Raw genomic sequence first — 17,400 nt, 5'->3', positions numbered from 1 at the left:
GGATGCCGCGGTGGGATACAGCACCGGGAGCAGCCGGGTTTAGGCTGGGCAGCCGCCATCCTGCTCAGCGTGTGAGGTGCTGGGGCTGGGATGGGGCTGAGCACACACCAAAGCCCTGCACGCCGTTTCTGGACATGCTGGCGTGCACTGGGCCCAGCCGTGCTCTGGCATGGCGGGCAGCGTGTGTTGCATTTTTAGGGGAAAACATCTCCTTTACGTAGGGAGGTTAAGAAGTAGTGATTTGTGAGTCAGACTGGAAGCAGGCGAGACCCAACTCACCACCTATGTGGACGGGGAAGGAAGGGAGCAGGGGGAGCAGACATCTGGCACGGAGAGCACGGGGCAGGAGTCCTTCCCATGCCCAACAAAGGGGGATGGACCTAAAGCCATGAGTGCTTTCGGGTTTCCCCTGTATTTCCCTGAAATCAGTAAAAAAGAGGAAAATCTGACAGCGTTGTGTTTCCCATCTCAGTGCGTCACAGCCACTGCCATCGCTGCGTGCTGGTGCTGGCCTCGGTGTGCTGGGCACGGACAGATGCTGCTGGGGAGGTTTTGGAGCCTCACACCATTCCTTGGGGCTCATGGTGAGTGACCTGTGCCCGCAGGTGACAGCAGAGGGCTCAGGGTGGGGTGCTGAGCAGACCCCTCCTCGCCTGCCCTCCCGTGCTGGCCCGGGACCCCAATCGCGGTGTTCTGTGTTCATTTGGAACCTGGTGGTTTGGGTTCACGCCCCTGGAAAAAACACCCAGGTTAAAAAGCTCCTCCAGCGCCTCACATGTCAGCCAGGACTGCTGTGTCTGCGTGGGCGGGCGTCCCTTCTGCTGCTTCTGTTGGTTTTGTCGCTGGGGGGTTGCTAGCGGGGCAGCACAGGTGTGGGTAGGGGGTAGTGGGGGCAAATTCTACAAACTTCTGACAAATGAGGTGAATTAGCTATTGCCTTCACTTGGGGGCTTTGAGAAAGCTGCCGCTGATTTCTCACGGCAATGCCGGTCCAGCGGCCGCTGGTGATGCTCACATCCTCACAGGGAGGTTTCGACACCTTCACCCCTTGCAGGTTTGTCCTGAACAAGCTAAAATCCAGGTGCTGGTCATGGGGGGCGATGGGGACTGTGCCCGGTGTGTCCCCGGGGAGCCTCCTACCACCCTGCCCTGCAGGAAGCCCCTTCCTCCGAGGGGTTCTGCCTCCCAGGGGTACGGACGAGGGGCAGCCCCCGCGTCTGGCCTCCAAGAGCCGATAGATCCCGTTATACAAGCCTTTCCTTGAGAATGGGTCACCCTCCCAGAGCTGTAATTCCTCCTGGCAGCGACAGTGCAAGTGGTTATGGGACAACAAAGGAGGTTTGTGCCTCCAGGGGAGAAATAAGAACGCAAATATCTTTGGCATGAAAAAACAAAAGCGATTTACTCCTTGGTATTTCTTGTCAATACTTTGCATCTGTCTCCGCTTCACCTTCCCATTCCTTTCCTTTGGGCTTTCCAAGTGCCGTAAGGCTTTGGGGAGCGGTGGGGGCCCCAGGGGCCCCGTGAGAGGGACGGGGCTGGTGGCTGCAGCCTCTCCAGCCCAGGGCTTCCCAGCTCCCCTGGAAAATCCTCGTTCCCCGTCTTGTTTGCCTGCTCCGGGGGGATTTCCCCTTCTGCAGCCTGGCCTTGGCTTGGCCACATCTTGCCGGGTCCCTTTGCCCCGGCGCATCGGCGGTGGGTCAGCCCCGTGCCCGGCGGCGGCTCGCACCGGGACGTGCTTCTCCATCCTCCCAGGGGCTCCCACGCCGCCCCAGCCAGGGGCCTGGCCGGTCCGGGGGTCCGTAAGCCATGGCGGAGGAGGGCAGGTGTCCTGGCGGGGGGCATGAATCAGCCGGGAGCTGGAAAACAGGGCGGGCTGCGAACAGGCAGGGAGCGCGGGCCCCTGCCTTCTGCCACCGGATGGTCAGGGACTTCCAGTTCATTTATTCTGCTGGGGTTCGCCCAGCCCTGCTCGGCATGGGTAATGTTTGCTCTGAAAGACGGGCGAAAAACATTCTCCTGTCTCAGGAGCTGGCAGAAATCCTAGTAAAGCTGCAGAAGTATGTTTTTGTCGGTGCTGCTTGTTCTGTTAGGGGAACTAGTATAAACTATTCCAGTAGAAAACCTTTTCCTGGAATGAAGTTTTGACTCTCTTCAGAGCATTGTCAGGACAGCTGTAGCGGGAATGGAGCTTTGCTGGTGACATGCTGGGCACGAGGAGGCCTGACGGGGCAGATGCAGAGCTCATGCACCCCCTGCCCCATGGGCGAACCCCTCAGAAGCACCTGCTGCCCTTTGCTGCGCTCGAATCAAAACTTAAAATCTGCGCGTGCTTAATTTGCAAACAAAACACGGATATTTTTTTCTCCCCACCTCCCCTTCCCTGGAAGCCTGGCCGTCCCTGCCAGGATGTGCCACCATCCATCCCCTCCGGGCTGTGGCTGGGCATCCCCCTGTGGAGTGGAGGTCAGCACCATGAGCCACACCATGGGGGCACGTCCCCGTCATGGGTCACTGGGCAGCCGTGGGGTCAGCACACAGCTCGAGCGATTGCTTCCGCTTGCCTGCCTCAGTTTCCCTGACCCTAGCTGGCACGAGAGGCGATGCTGGGACCCCGGGGGGGTGGTTGTGGGATAACAGCGGGTGCCTGCTCTGGTTTAAATTTCTCACCCCCCCCCCCGCTGCATCCTTATCTCCTCGCCCCTGGCAGCCCGGATGGGGATGCCTGCTGGGGATGGGGATGCCTGCTGGGGTTTTCAGCAGGAGAGCAGGGCCAGTGGCGCGGGTTTGGGCCGGAGATCAGAGCTGTGACACCCCAGTGGGGTGCGAGCCCCCGGTGCTGGCAGGCCACCACTCGGCTCAGCTGGCACAGCCGGGTGTGCTTCAAAGGGCGGCAGGTTTTTCTGGGCTCCGGCTGCTGCTTTGCTCTCCAGGCAGGCGTGAAAATGCAAAAGAATGTGAAAAATGTGAAAATGATCGTGCTGGCCCCAAGATTTGTAAACTTCTGGTTAATGTGTAATAAATACATGACAGATACTCCCAGTGCTGGGTGGGTGACCGCGGCTGCTCAGTGGTGGTACAGCCGGCGGTGGCATCCCTGAGCCGAGGGGGCATCTCCCCTCCCCTGCCCTGAGGCCAGCCCGGGGGGGTGTCCCAAGCAGCCCTGGCTGGAGAGGCTTTGGGGCTTTTCTGAACTGGTTTATCTGGTTTTGACTTATCCCTTGTCTTTCTGTGAACTGCCTCGTCTGGCTTGCTAAAAATGCCCTTTATTTATTTAATTCTTCCCTGGTACAGGGTGGGTGCTGTGAAGCCCAGGCGCACAGCACCCTGTCTGAGCGGTGCTGGCACTTGGCACTCACAGCCCAGCGCCACGCGGTGAGGAGCGTGGTGCCAGTGCCGGTTATCCACAAGCCTTGGTTCCTGGGCCTGATTCTGCTCGGGTAATTCATGGAGCTGGAACCACCAGTGCAGTATTTCCTGCTTGGCACGCAGTGAGGTGCCACAGCAACTGTGCTCCCACCATAGTTTGCCATAGAATCTCTTCTGAGTCACTTTTTTTTTTTTTTTTGGCGGGGGGGGCAGTGTCAAAAATAGCTAAAAGGTGGTCCTTCCAGCTCTGCATGGGTCTGGTTGTAGCAAAGCTATAGGGCAACAGAGATGCTGCTGAAGCGCAGGTCGTGGCCTGGTGGGGACCGGGGCTCATCACAGGGAGGTTCCCCCAACTGCCCTGGCACTGCCGGAGGGTGTGCACAGCATGCCATGGGGGCACAGCCGGCACTCGCCCAGGAGTTCGGGTGAAAAGGGACAAAGAGGCACCTCCATCAAGGAGCTCAGAGGCCAGTGCGCTGGAGTTGATGCCAAGGGGTGGCCTCACACTCTGCTGGGGTTTGGGTGTACGGTGGATGAGGATGGTTCTGCAGGAGCCTGGCAAGACCCGCGCCAGCACATCCCACCTTCCACGGGTCGTGTTCCACCTCTTCTTCAAATGGCCTCTGGGCATCAGAGATCAAGAGGTTTCACCTGACGCTAATGCATACATTTCAGCCCTGGGTGACTTTCCCCTGCAATTTAGAGAGAGCATCCTTTGAAAATGGTTTGATTGGTTTTGTTAGCCGTGTCATCCCAGCATCCCTCCCCAGTGTAAATGGAAAGGGCAGAGGTTTGTGGGCGAACATGGGTTTGGCTCCCTGGGTTTTTGCTTGGTTTTCTGGGTGGCTGCAGGTGCCAATGGGGCATCCCTGGTGCACAGTGTGCCGTGCAGGGTCACTCCACCAGGGACGGGATGGAGTCCAGCATGGTGCTGTGTGGAGGGTGCTTAGAGAGGCTGGGCTTGGCGGGGAGACCTGGCTCAGCTTGGCAAAGGGGCTCAGGAGCTGCTGGTTGCCGGTGCCCCAGGGTAAGATTACGTGGTAAGCTTAAGCATGAGCATCACCTGCCTTGGGCACGGCTCACCTGGGGTGGTTTACCTGCGGCTCAGCTGAACTTTGTCACTTGATTTTTTCCCTCAATTGAAACCAGTTTCAAACTAATTCCAGTGGTGGGTGATATCCTGCTCCATCGCCCTGTGGAGAGCCCCAGCCAGAGGGCTGAGATGGGGCTGAGGTCACCCTGGGCCATGTCCGGGTTAATCCATGCTGCTCCGGTGAAGCTGGTGGCTCAGTTCTCTGCTTTCCTCTGTCCAGCCTGGCTCAGCCCCTGAGCAGGGGTGTCGGACCAAAGCAGGGCTGCTCCTTTCAAACACCCAAAGAAATTGCAAAGGAAATTTTTAATGGGAAAATAAAGATGACTTACCCGTCATCTTACATGTCCAGATGCCTGATCGCAATTCTTCTTGTTGTTTGGCAGTTCAGGGCATGAGGGACAAGCTGTGGTTTTGCAGTTATGGTGCAGAATATGGGAACTTGGCTTGTGCTTTGTTTGGGCAGGTCTGTGCAGCCCCCTCCCGCAGCTCAGCCCCCTCCCACAGCTCAGCTCGCTGACCCACCGCATCCCGTCCCTGTTAATTAATGTACGGAGAATTTCAGGGCCCTCGGGTGGAAGTTTATAAATTGATGCTCTGGGCTATGAATTATGAATGGAGTCATATCCCTGATCACTGCAGTGCTACACTGATGGTCCTGAAGCTGCTGATCTGAGGTGACAGCTCAAAGCTTTTAAAGATGTGAACAGCAAAACCTGGGAATAATTTGCTTTGCCAGCTACAAACCTCTTGGCCTACAGATGGGGCTCATCATATTCCCTCTCCTGCCTCCTCCTGTCTTCTCCTCTTTTGTTTTCCAGTATTGCCTTCTCTCCTCACCTTCCCAGTTTGTCTTCACAGATGTCCTGCTTGGCTGTGTGGACCATCCCTTGGGAGCTGCATCCTCCATGGCATGTGCCTCCCCCAGGGTTGCTGGTACCAGCTGGGGACATCTGCCACAGCGCTGGTCCCAGCTGGTTGCCACAGGCCACCGGCCATCCCCACCCAGGCGCAGGTCCCCACACCATCCTGTGGCCTGTGCAAGCTCCTCACACTGGGCTCGGTGAGGTTTTGGCACATCCCTGCAGCTTCATCTCCCTTTGGCTATAACTTTGTGCCCAGGATGCTATGTCATCTCATCTGGGCTCCCTTTCCCACAAAAGGCTGGATGTGATGATCCTTTGAGGTCCCTTCCAATGTGGCCTGTTCTATGATTCTGTAAGACGTCGTGTTTCACGGCTCCATCTCCACCAGCGGTCTTTGGGGTGTTTGTCCTTGTCACCTCTCCACCACTGGAGGCCAAATCCTGCCTGCAGCAGCCATATGTGCTTAAACCTGTAAGCGTGGGTATTTCTGGGGTTTGTTGCCTTTGGGATTTGTCTGGATTTCTGCATTCTTGCCTCTGGGAGCGGCTCCCTCCCGGTGCCCGATGGCCGGCAGCGCTGCCTGCCCTGGCTCCCCGGCAGCAGTGGGGCAGTGTGAGTAGAGCTTCATCCCAAAAAGGAGCTTCACAAACCTGTCAGTTGTTACAAACTCTGGCAAAGCTCTGCATATTCCCCGCCATGGTGCTGTGCACCTCACAGCGCTCGGGTGGGAGGGAGCAGAGGTGCTCCCCAGGGATGACAGCACCGCGGGAAACCATCCCAGCCCAAGCAGTGAATGCAGGAAAGGGACACTTGTCCTTTCCAGTCCTTTCCAGCTGAGCCATGGTGAGCCAGGCAGCGTATAATACAACTTCAAAGGCAAAGTCGTGGCGTCTGGGTAAGGTGTCCTGCCCTGGGCTGGGGTGCAGGAGCACTCTGGCAGGTCCTGATTGCATCTTGTTTCTCTTGCACAGGGGATGCTGTAGTCGTGCAAGGTGAAGGATGGACTGACAGGCGCTGGCAGAACCACAGCAGTTGTTTATCCGCCTGAAGCAAGGGAGGGCAGCGCAGTCTGCAGGGAAAGAGCCATTTTTCGGACACAAACATCCTCCTGCAGCTACAGTGAGGGGAGAGGAGCTGCTGCCGCAGATTGAGCACGCTTCTGGAGGGGAAAATACCACTTTGGTTTGGTGTCTAATTAGATATTTACCAGGAAGGAAGGAAAGTTAAAAATAGGGTGACAGTGACTTCAAAGGGTGTTTTTGACTTCTAAGAATAACACCTTTGCTGGCACCGATTTCAGGAATATCAGCTGTGCCTGGGTGTGAAAGACAGAGGAAATGTTGCAGCTTGGTTGGTAGCCAAGGGAGAGAACCCAGACCTGCAGCCCCTGGCCTGGGCGTGCGGGAGCAGCTGCGCTGCGGAGGGGACGTTTGCATCGCTGCAGGGGCACGTGGAGAGCTCAGCTGCCTCTGCAGGGACGTAGCGGAGGGAGTTTGGGGAAGACGAAGACCCTGGTGCCCTGGCGTGTGTGGGAGGGGATGTGTGGCACCATGGGGAACCCCTCTCCGTGGGCAGTGGTGGTGCTTGTCATGATGCTGGCGGGACTCCTGGCTCCCTGTGTGGCACACGAGCAGCCCAACTTCATTGTCATCCTGGCAGATGATGTGGGCTGGGGGGATCTAGGGGCCAACTGGGCAGAGACGAAGGAGACCCCACATTTGGATGAGCTGGCTGCTGAAGGGACAAGGTAACATCTGTCTCCCCTCTCCGACCCCCTCTGAGCGTCCTTGGTTACTCCGTCCCGCAGCAAAGGGGATTCACTCCCATGGGACTGGCAGGCAAAGGGATTTCATGGACATGGTTTTGGGTGCACAGGGAGGGTGCCCAGAGCCCGGTATCTTGGGGTGCAGGTCCCTCCATATCTGCTGGGACTGCGAGCTTCACTCCAGACCCTCATCCATGGGGCAGAAGGGGAGGCGGGCAGGGGAGCAGGGAGGGATGCGGCAGTGTTAGACCACGCAGGGGCTTGCGAGTGAAGGGTCCTTTCATTTTCTAGGTTCGTGGATTTCCACTCGGCTGCATCCACTTGCTCCCCATCCCGCGCCTCCCTGCTCACGGGGCGCCTTGGTGCACGCAATGGGGTGACCCACAACTTTGCTGTCACGTCGGTCGGTGGCCTCCCCCTGAATGAGACCACCCTAGCTGAGGTCCTGCAGGAGGCTGGGTACAGCACGGGGGCTATAGGTAACACCTGCTGTGCCGAGAGGGCACCCGGGGCCAGGAGGTGGTGGGAAGGGGACACACAAAGATGCCCATGTCTGTCCCTTGCAGAGGAGGTACCGTGGCTAGTTAGGTGAAATGCTGGCAACTAAAGGGCAGTCTAAAGGATCATGTGGGAGAGATTTTGCATATCCCACTTGGATTTTGCACATTCCCCTTAGGTTTTGCAATCCCAAGCTTAAAATCTTCATTTCCAAACCTGCAATACTGCCTGAAAGTCAGGCCCTCCCCAGTTCTCCATTTAAGCTCTAATTGCTTCACCTCACAAGGAATGCACCGGCTTTTCCTTCACAGGCATGGCTGTGCACGGCAGCTCTGCTGTCCTGCATCCCACGCCAATGTGATGCCGCTGGTGCCAGCATGGTCAATACTGCTGACCCCTCCTGTCGCCGTGGACCCCCCCAAGCCTGCGCGAGCCCCAGCTGGTCGTGAGCCCTTTGCAACGCTGCTCCTGTGGCTTGTGCATATTGTGCTGGCAGAAAAGCCCTTGGTTTCTCCTTTCTTCCGTAGCTTTTGCAGTTCTCCCTCTTGGATTGATGCATTCGGTGGGAGTAAGCATGTGCTGGAGGTCGGAGGATGAAGGTGGTTTGGGAGGGGTTAGAAAGTCATCTCTGAACCAAAACACATGAAAGAGCCTTTTAAGTCTGGAAACAGCCAATTTGCACAAGCACGAGATACCTTACGCATTTTTTTCTGGGTTTCTGCAAAAAAAAGAAGGAATTTTGGAAACGTGGCCAGCACAAACAAGTAGCCGTTCTTGTTGCTAGATTGAAGCCCCCGGCACTGCGGGCACCTCGTGGGTGATGGCTGGTGGCGGCTGTAGTTGCGTTAACCTCTGAAATGATGTTCTGTGGCTTCCACACAGGCAAGTGGCACCTGGGACACCACGGCCGCCATCACCCCAGCTTCCGTGGTAAGGGCTGTGCCAGCAGGGACGGGCCGAGTGCCCCGTGGCCGCCTTGTCCCCACTGACACCCTGGCTTGCTCCTCAGGATTTGACTACTACTTGGGGATCCCCTACAGCCATGACATGGGCTGCACAGACACCCCCGGCTACAACCTGCCACCCTGCCCGCCTTGCCCGAGTCATGGCACGACTGCCAGGTATGGGGGTGTGTAGGGGGGTCGAGTGCCAGCACTGGGACGTGGGTGTTTGCACCAATGTCCCCAGCCTGGGGAGCTGCCCTTTGCTGTGGTCACCTCCCCTTATGCTCTGTGCACCCAGTTTCCCCCCTGTGCACTCCGCAGCAGGGTGCAGGTGGGGGAGGTGGGTCAGTCCGTGGAGCACCCTGTGACATGGGGACATTGGCATTGCTCCCTTTCTTCTCTGCTTCTCGGCTTTCTGCAAAGCCAGGAGAGCAGGCAGGCTCCATGCCTGCTGCCACACTGGTCCCCGCTCCGGTGATGAGCGTGGGGTGGCTTCTTCCCAGCAGGGTGGTGAGGAAGGACTGTTACGCAGAAATCGCCCTTCCTCTCTTCGAGAACGTCACCATCGTCCAACAGCCCGTCAACCTCAGCAGCCTGGCAGCGCGCTACGCGGAGGAGGCGGCGCGGTTCATCCGGCAGGCAAGGTGAGGTGCCACATGCCACCGCGGTCCCCTTCCCCAGGAGAGCTTGTGGGTCACTGCAAGAGTCTTCTGCATCACCTTGGTGGGATGCTGGGGGGAACGGGTGCTGCCCCATGGTTCTTGGGGAGCAGATCTGGGGTCTCCGTGGCTCAGCTTCCCGTCCCGCTGGAGGAGGGAGAAGCCACCGAGGCTGTCCCCGGTGTCCTGCAGGGGCTTGCTGCGGAAGCCTTTTGGTGCATCTCCTCTAAAGGGATCATGTGTTTTTCAAACTATCATTTACAAGGAAGATTAAAGCCTTGGAGCTGGGCTGTGCCTCCTTCCTGGGGGTAACAACGAGATCCCGGCTAGTGGCACTAGCCACTCTAGGTGGCACGGGGTGAGGTGGCAGCCGGGTGGCTGTGCCGGGCAGTGGGGCTGCCTCTGTGGGTGCAGGCAGGGGCATGGGAGCGGGTGCCCACAGCCGCTCCAGTGGTGGGACCAGGGCAGCAGCCAGAGGTGTTTAAACCCACCCCGTACGTGGGGTTCAATCCATTTTGAGGATAAAGCGCTCCGGGATCCCTGGGCTTCAGGGTCTGCCTTCCCCAGCCGCACAGGGAGATGAGGAGCCCCAGCACGCTCTTCCCTGAGGAGCAACGTGGCTCCTCCGAGATGATGACCCCAAAGCCCTGCTGATGGGTTGTGTAATTTTAATCCCTATTATCAGCGGATTATGAGCTGTGACTTTGCAGAATGCCTCCCGCAGCACGAGGAGGGGAAGCGCTGCTGGGCAGCCGTGTCGGAGCCCATCCCGCACCTGCATCCAGCGATAACACAGGCCCAGGGGAGGGCCACGGTGGGGGGGTCCTGTGGGTGTGCTTGGGGAAAGGTTTGTGCAATGGGGGCAAATGAAGGGCTGAGCAGGGGACAGCCGGCGGGGAAACGGCTCTTTATAAGCCTGGGTACCGTTTTGCATGCACAGTACCTATGGTTTATGGTACCAAGAATCAGGCGCAGTGTGGCCCGGCCGCGTGGTCAGGATGTGTGCATGGAACAGGGCTGGAGGGTACCGGGGCAACAGGCTCAGGGCAGCAGCGGTCACTCCTCCCGTGCCTCCCCCCAGCCCTCCGTGCTGCGAGGAAGCTGTTAGGCTGTGAAACCAAGTGCGTGAGCTCCGGGTTAATAGGAAAAACCTTTAAACTCCCAGAAGTATCTTGGGGTTATCTGCGTTCACGGAGAACAGGATTAAGCAGGTGCCTGCCTTTTCTCTCCTTCTCTTTGATGGCTTATTCCAGTTTTCCTCTGCCTGACTCATTCATTACAGGACAACAAAAGAACACCGGATTTGTCATCTCGGTGTTTTTTTAACTAGTCGTGTCAAGGTTGAGCAATTTGTGGCAGTGAGACTTGGCTCTGCTCGGGACACTTAAGAGTGCAATGAACAGGGGAGGAAAAGTCAGGGATGTTTGTCTTTAGTTATTGATTAAATGTTTGCTCAATTTTGGGGAGAATTCTGAAATGTCGGTGCGAAAGGCAAGCGGAGTGTTCAGCTGAACACCGCAGTCATGAGTCTGTCTGGATGCTGGAGCGGTGCTCCTGGGTGGGATGTGAGCTGGGGGGAAGCAGCTTTCCCTGCTCCAGGATCTCTAGGGAAAGGTGCCACATAGCCTTTTGCAGCGGCGATTTGCAAGGGGTGCGCCAGCACCCCCTGAACCCCAGCGTTTTGGAGGGGCTGGGCAGGGTGCTGCGGGGACGCAGCCCTTTGACAGGGCTCCAGCGCCACCGGGGAAGGATGCGGCTGCTCCGGGTGGGGATGGGATTTACTCATTTTCCATCCCCAGGTGGGTGACGGGTGAAGGAAGGAAGTGCCGAAACGCCTGTCGGAGGGCCCTGGGCGCTTGCTGGAGGCAGGGATGGGGTGGCCGGAGCCGGGCGCGTGCGCGGGCTGGGACACGTCCCCGGGATCCGGCCTCTCCCCACCGCTTGCCATCCCACCCTTCCCCTCCAAAGTCCCTGAGGAAGAGCAGGCCTCGTTGGAGGAGATAAATATAGCTGTAAACAAGAAAACAGGACGTGTCCTCTGATGATTTAAAAGCAAACAGGCAGCGGGGCAGCGCACGGCAGGGGAACGTGCCGCGCTCCCGGTGCAGGGCTGCTGGGTGGCACTGGGGCCGCGCTCGGGGTCACCGTGGGCATCCTGCTGCTGCTCATCCTCCGCTGAAGTCACCGGCGGGGCCGAGCGCTTGGGCGGGGGGCGAGGGCCGAGACGGGCCGGTGAGAGCGGGGAGGGAGGCGAGCGGGTGCCCGGGGCGCAGCGTCGCGGGGTGTTGGGCTGGCGGCCGGCACGCTGCTGGGGGGGGAAGGGGCAAACCCATCCCCAGTGGGAGGACAGTTGGCAATGAGGGGACACCGGGGAGAGCTTTAGGCAGAAGTGGCTCACGCCGGGCCAAGCATCCCTCTGGCAAAGGGAGTGGGTGCCCAGAGGGTGGGTTTTCCCCTGGGAGCTGCGACGGAGCAGGGGTGGCTGCGGGGCTCTCGGGAAGAAGGGCCGCCTGTGTCTGTGTCCCTAGGCTCGGCAGTGCCACCACCCCAGTGACCTGCCATCGCCTTCCCCTTCCCCGAGCCGGCTGAACACGTTTCCCCCCTCCCCTACACAGCGACAGCGGACGCCCTTCTTCCTCTACCTGGCGCTGGCCATATGCACGTCCCGCTGGGGGTCCCCCGCCACCCCCAGCCTCGGGCAGGGGCATCCTACGGAGCCGCCCTGCGCGAGATGGATGCCTTGGTGGGACGGATCAAGCAGGTCGCCGACGGCACGGAAAGGGCAAGCACGCTCCTGTGTTCGCAAGGTTACAGCAGAAACCAGCTGCAGGGGCTGGGATTGATGCCAGGGGTGCTCCAGCACCAGCACCAGGGTCTGCAGGGGGGGCGGTGGGGGACACCCATGTTTGTCCCCTGCCCTCGATGCTCTGCAGATGGGGAGCAAGGGGCAGCTGCAGCTGAGCTGCCCAGGGCCATCACCCATGGGGATGGGGGTCCCGGGTGGCTGCAGCCGCTCAGCTGGGTGCCCACCCCGCCACCTCACTTCGGCCACAGGGCTGAACCAGCAGGGCTGTGCCTAATTAAACCACAAATCCTCATTCATTAAGAAGCCCAAATCCGCTCTCACTGAGCAGCCTCCCTAATGAGGATGTCTTGCTCCTGACAACAGGAACCGCTCCACTGCTCATTACCACCCAGAGCTGGTGGCAGCCCCCCCCCCACGCCCCAGCCCCACTCCGGCCCCCCACCTAGCACCCAGGCAGCCACAGCCCTTCAAAATAAGCTTTTAGAAATACAAATAAATAAACCTGCTGCTGTTGCTAATGTGGGAAAGCTTCACAGGGATGGGGAGGAGGGGTGGAGGGGTCACTTGTCCTTGCACACCCCCTGTTGCGGAGGTGCCCCCTCTCAGCCCCCTGGTCCCACTGTTGCTCACAGGGATGCTTCTTTCTCTTGCAGGTGACAATGGCCCTTGGGCGCAGAAGTGTGAGCTGGCGGGGCGCCTGGGGCCGTTCCTGGGCGCCTGGCAGAGGCAGCGAGGTAACCCCGCAGTGTGGTGGGGGTCCCTGTCCTGGGGGGGCTGCTCCACAGAGCCCTTCACTGCCCATCGAGGGGCACATGGGGAGCATTTCACCACCAGCCTTTCCGCTGGCTGCTGCCCTGGCCTGCGTTGCCTTGAAGAAACCCCAGAATAATTATTTATTCTTTTCTTTCAAGCAGTCAAGTTTTCCCCTAAAACCACTGCTGCGGGGGGGGGTTGGGGGGGGGCAGTGCAGAGCCCTCCTGGTCCCTGTTACCCCAGAGCCTGAAGTGAGCAGGGGCTGGTTTTGGAGATGGGATGCTCCCACCGCCCAAGCACAGGGGCTGTCAGCTCCAGTGGGGTCTCCCAGTCCCCGGCCCCATCCCACCCAGAGGAGAGTACCCGGCCGCCCTCCCAGTGCCGCGGGACTTTGCTTTTCTTTCTCTCCACCGTTTTGTGGGGTTTTGGTGGGTTTTTTTTTTATCCTGCCTTTCCTCCTTTTCGGCCAAGCCATCTGCTTGGTGGGTTTGTTTCAGCCAGAGCAGCCAGAAGCATGCATGAGTCAGGCATTTCCCACTTCTGCTTGTATTACGCAGTGTAAACGCGCCGGGCTCGGTTCCCCTCTTTGCTCGGGGTCAGCGGGGAGGGAGCAGCGGTGGAGGGGCCACGGGCGGCCGCGCTTCTTTCCTCCTCCGCTTCCTGACACCCAGGCGATGCAACCGTGGCCACTTCCCTGGGCAAACGCTGCCGCTGGGCTGGCTGGCTTTCCCATTCCCAGAGCACTTCCCTTCGCCTGGCCCCGGGGATGAAATTGTAACCTTAATTTATTTTTTTTTTTAATTTATTTTTTTTTTAGTAAACAAACTCTGCTGACGACCTGGGTTGCTCTTGAGCAACCAACAGTCACAAGCTGGAGCAGATGGTACAGGCAGTCCAGTGTTCGGGAACAAAGCTAGGAAAACACGGCCCCTTTCCAGCCTTTCCCTGTGAAAACACCCCGAGCCCTCGAGCCCTGGCTATCGCGGGGGGCTGGGAGGAGGTCGGGCTGGCAGGGCTCTGGGAGCTGGCTGCAAATACCAGCTGGGACGGGTGACTTCTGAAATCCCTGGGCCGCTCGTTGCACGGATGTTTTGAAAGCCAGCCCGCTGTTACTGTCTGCTGCCGGCTGGTCTAATGCTGCCAGCGCCTGCTGGTGTGGGTGCTGGGTGGACAGGGTGCTGGGCCAGCCCATCCCGGGGGTATCGTCCCCCAGTGGGGAAGAGCACCCTGAGGAGCGGGAGGGCAGGGGGGGATGGGCTGCTGGGGACTCCGTATGTTCCACATACCTTTGCTTTTACTTTTAGGGTCCAACCCAAATTCCAGGGATGTTTTCCATTGATTTTGGGTGGTCACTGGAGTTGGTCCTTGCTGGGAGAGCAGCACATCCATGTGGGCTGTCCCCCTTTTCTGGTTGGGGAGCTTCCCACAGCCCCCAGCTTGCCCTGAAAACCCGTCTCCCACCTTGTGGCCGGGAGCCCAGCAAGGGCAGGTGCCGGGACGGAGGTGCAGGTTTCAGGGATGTGGTGCTGGGTGTGTTTTGCGGCAGGTTTCGGAGGCTCCAGACCCGGTGTCCCTGTGCTAAGGATCTGCTGTGCGTGGTGGGATTGGGACCAGGGGTTTCATCCCAGCACGGGGATGCTCAGTTCAGCTTTCCTGGAAAGCCACGGCCTCCACAGTCCCCACAGCAGCAGGGCTGCATCATGCCCCCTCTGCAGAAAATTCCCTGGCTGGGTTTGGGGTGCTTCAGCCCCTTTTATTGCCCAAAATGTTCCTGGGCAGCTCCAGCATCCCGCCCAGCCAGAGGCACTCAGGTGGCTGGAGGGAAATACCCACCCGGTGTCTTCCTGGAGACCGCTGAGCGTGCATGGAAAAGCCCTTGAAACGCAGCTGCCTTACTGGGAGGATGAGTTATTTAATATGCTTGCAGAGATGGGGATTGATATTAATTGCTGTAATTGCTATAATTTCCTAGGGTGTCCAAAGGCAGGGGAGGCACCTCGCTTAAGCCGTGCGTGATGTGCATTAGAAGCGCTGTGAAGTTTCCAATAGCCACAAGAGATGCTGGTGCTGGCTGTGTCCCACCGCTTCAGGCCCCGAGAGATGTTCAGTGTGGGAAACCACCAAAAGTTTGGGTGGGAGCAGTAGGGACTGGGGAAGTGCCTGGTCCGTGCTGGCAGGATGGGCAGTGGGGTCAGAAACCCTTCCCCCGGACTATTCCTCGTGCCGCAGCGTCCGTGCCCTACGTGTCCTCCTCTGCTCCGGCTTTGTGGGTACAGCAGCATCGCTTGGGAGCGCAGGATCAGCCCGTAGCATCAGGCAGTGATGCCCAGCGAGGCCGGGCTGGCGTGGGGACCAGTGCAGGGACTCGGAGGAGTGTGGGGTGGCCGTGCCACTGCGGGGACTTGGCCTCGCTCTTGGCTCTGCCCGGAGGAAATGGCTTTGGGCAAGCGCCGTTGCCATGCGCACGCTGAAAGGCGGCTGGACAAAGGCTGCGCCTGGGAAGTTTGCTCGATGAATCCGGTTGGGATTTTCTGTTTGCCCCATTCCCAGCCCCTTCCCTCCCCCAGCTGCCTGGGGCCCTTTGGGCTACAGCCAAAGCAGAGGCTCTCTAACACCCTTCCACTCATTTTGAAGCTCGGTACTCCCATTTTGGTGCTCAGCACCCCTGTTTTGTTGCTCAACATCCCCGTTTTGTTGCTCAGCACCCCCACCTCGATTGCTCAGCATCCCAGGTGGAGGAAGGGACTGGGCAGCCCCCCAGTGCCATGCACCTCAAACCCAAGGGCAGAGCAAGGGCATTTTGGGTGGTGTCAGGGAAACAGCTAACAGGTTAATTAGCCAGCGGGAGGGTTATCAAGCAGGCTGGTATTTTTAATGAAGCTGGTTTCCAGCAGGCTGGGGGGGCTGTTGGTGTTCTGCCACATGGAGAACAGCACCCTGCCTGCATCGCCGTTGGCAGCCTCTGGCATAAATTCCTACATTTCCCGCCTGCCCCATATTCTCATCTGACATCAAAAGTGGATGGAAATGTGGCAGCTCTGGCAGCTGGCTGCCTTTCTCATCTCTTGCTGGAGCAGAGGAGAAACACAAAGCAGTGTCAAACGGAGCCCGCTTTCTTTCCCCTGTCCTTACTTCTAAATATTCCTGTAACTGTTTCCCCTCCCCTGGCCTAGCTCCCTCTCCAGTGAAACCATCCTCCTTTGGGGTCATTTACTCCATCTCTGCCGCCGAGTCGTTCCATTCCTGGGGAAACTCTGGGGTCAGGAGGTCTTCCCACCGCCGCAGAGCTCCCGAGCAGGATGCTGAGCACTGCCCTTTGCTCTTGCAGGTGGGAGCTCGGCGAAGCAAACGACCTGGGAAGGAGGGCACCGGGTGCCGGCGCTGGCGTACTGGCCCGGCCGCATCCCTGCCAAGCGGACGAGCCAGGCTCTGCTCAGGTAAGGGCCTGTCCGGATCGCGTGGGGCAGCCCCTGCGCCCCTGTTTGGAAGGACCCACCGTCCCCACGCTGTGACCCAGGTGACAATCTGGATTTTGGCTGCAGCAACTGCCGGCGCTGGTTATTGCCTGCCCTGTGCCAGACTCTGTACTTTTGTCCTCTCTCAAGCCCGTAAGACTTAATGCTCAGCAAAGAGGAGCTGAAAGGGCTTTTTGTGAGGCTGCTGGGTTGGCGTTCGCTGCCACCGGGCTCCGTGTGCCTCCTGGCTGCGGTGGCCGAGTGCCTCCCGATAATTAAAAGATGACGATGTTCTCTCTCTCCACCAAGAAGCAGGCTTAGGCTTTGTGGTTTGTGAATGGCTTGATGTGGAGGAGGGTGCGGTTTTGGGAAAGGCTGGCCGGAGAGATGGCGCTTGCAATCGGTGCAGGATGCGGCCGGGCTGGGAGGTAGCGAGCGACTTTTGCTGTTTCCAGCAAGAGCGGAGGGGAAGGGCTGCTGCTGCTGCTCGCCTGGCTGGGAGTGCTGCGCTGCGGAGGGTGGCGTGGAGGGGCCCTTGCTGCAGCGGTCTTGCACCTCTCCTTGCGGCAGCTGCAGCTCTGCATGCAGCACTTGCTGCTCTCCTGTGCAGCAGTTGCCCCCCTCTCCACAGCCCTCCTCTGCAGCCAAGGCAGGGGGGGAGCACAGCCTGGGCTGGGGGCAGCGTGGTGGGATGCCCCATCCCCTTCCATCTCCTGAAGCACACTGGTGGAGGTCAGGGTGGCAGGACTGGCGGGGGTGGGGTTGCTGGGCGTTGGGAAAGAGTGTCCCAGCTGCTGGAAGCAGGTCCTGGCTGGTGGGCCCTGGGAGGTGTTGGGCGTTTCTATGGTCCAGGAGATAAGCTGGAGCCATTTACTCCTCAGCTGGCCTGAGGGCAGCTCTGGGCGCTGGATTTATGCAGGTGGGGGAAGGTTTGAGGCTAAACTGGGTGACTGTTGTCTGGCGGAGGGGACGGGTGCACGCAGCACGCTGGGCTTCACCTCCCAACCCTTCCCCACCATGGGTGAGTGGTGGCCTGACCCCTGGGACGTGGGGCAGAGCTGCCAACCTGTGCGTGCTGGGGCAGCACGGTGCGGGGCCAGTGCCTGACCCTGTCCCCCTGGCCACCAGCCCCCTCCTCATGCCCCTGCGCATGCTGTGGCCCCACTGCCAAGCCCAGGCATTCTGCTTATCTCCT

General features: G+C 59.2%; 1 protein-coding gene across 1 annotated transcript in view; it reads left to right on the top strand.

The window, feature by feature from the left end:
• Positions 1–17,400, top strand: part of ARSG (arylsulfatase G) — a 36,277-nt gene that overhangs the window by 11,043 nt on the left and 7,834 nt on the right. The window contains 9 exon segments of the mRNA XM_037404934.1: positions 6,297–7,072; positions 7,382–7,569; positions 8,598–8,709; positions 9,036–9,176; positions 9,302–9,311; positions 11,813–11,840; positions 11,843–11,992; positions 12,645–12,731; positions 16,079–16,187. Of these exon segments, the coding sequence (XP_037260831.1) occupies positions 6,864–7,072; positions 7,382–7,569; positions 8,598–8,709; positions 9,036–9,176; positions 9,302–9,311; positions 11,813–11,840; positions 11,843–11,992; positions 12,645–12,731; positions 16,079–16,187 (1,034 nt within the window). The 5' untranslated portion in view covers positions 6,297–6,863.

Source organism: Falco rusticolus, chromosome 1, assembly GCF_015220075.1.
Source record: "Falco rusticolus isolate bFalRus1 chromosome 1, bFalRus1.pri, whole genome shotgun sequence".
NCBI lineage: Eukaryota > Metazoa > Chordata > Aves > Falconiformes > Falconidae > Falco > Falco rusticolus.
The sequence above is the reverse complement of the archived record's forward strand: the minus strand, read 5'-3'. Positions and strand labels throughout refer to the sequence as shown.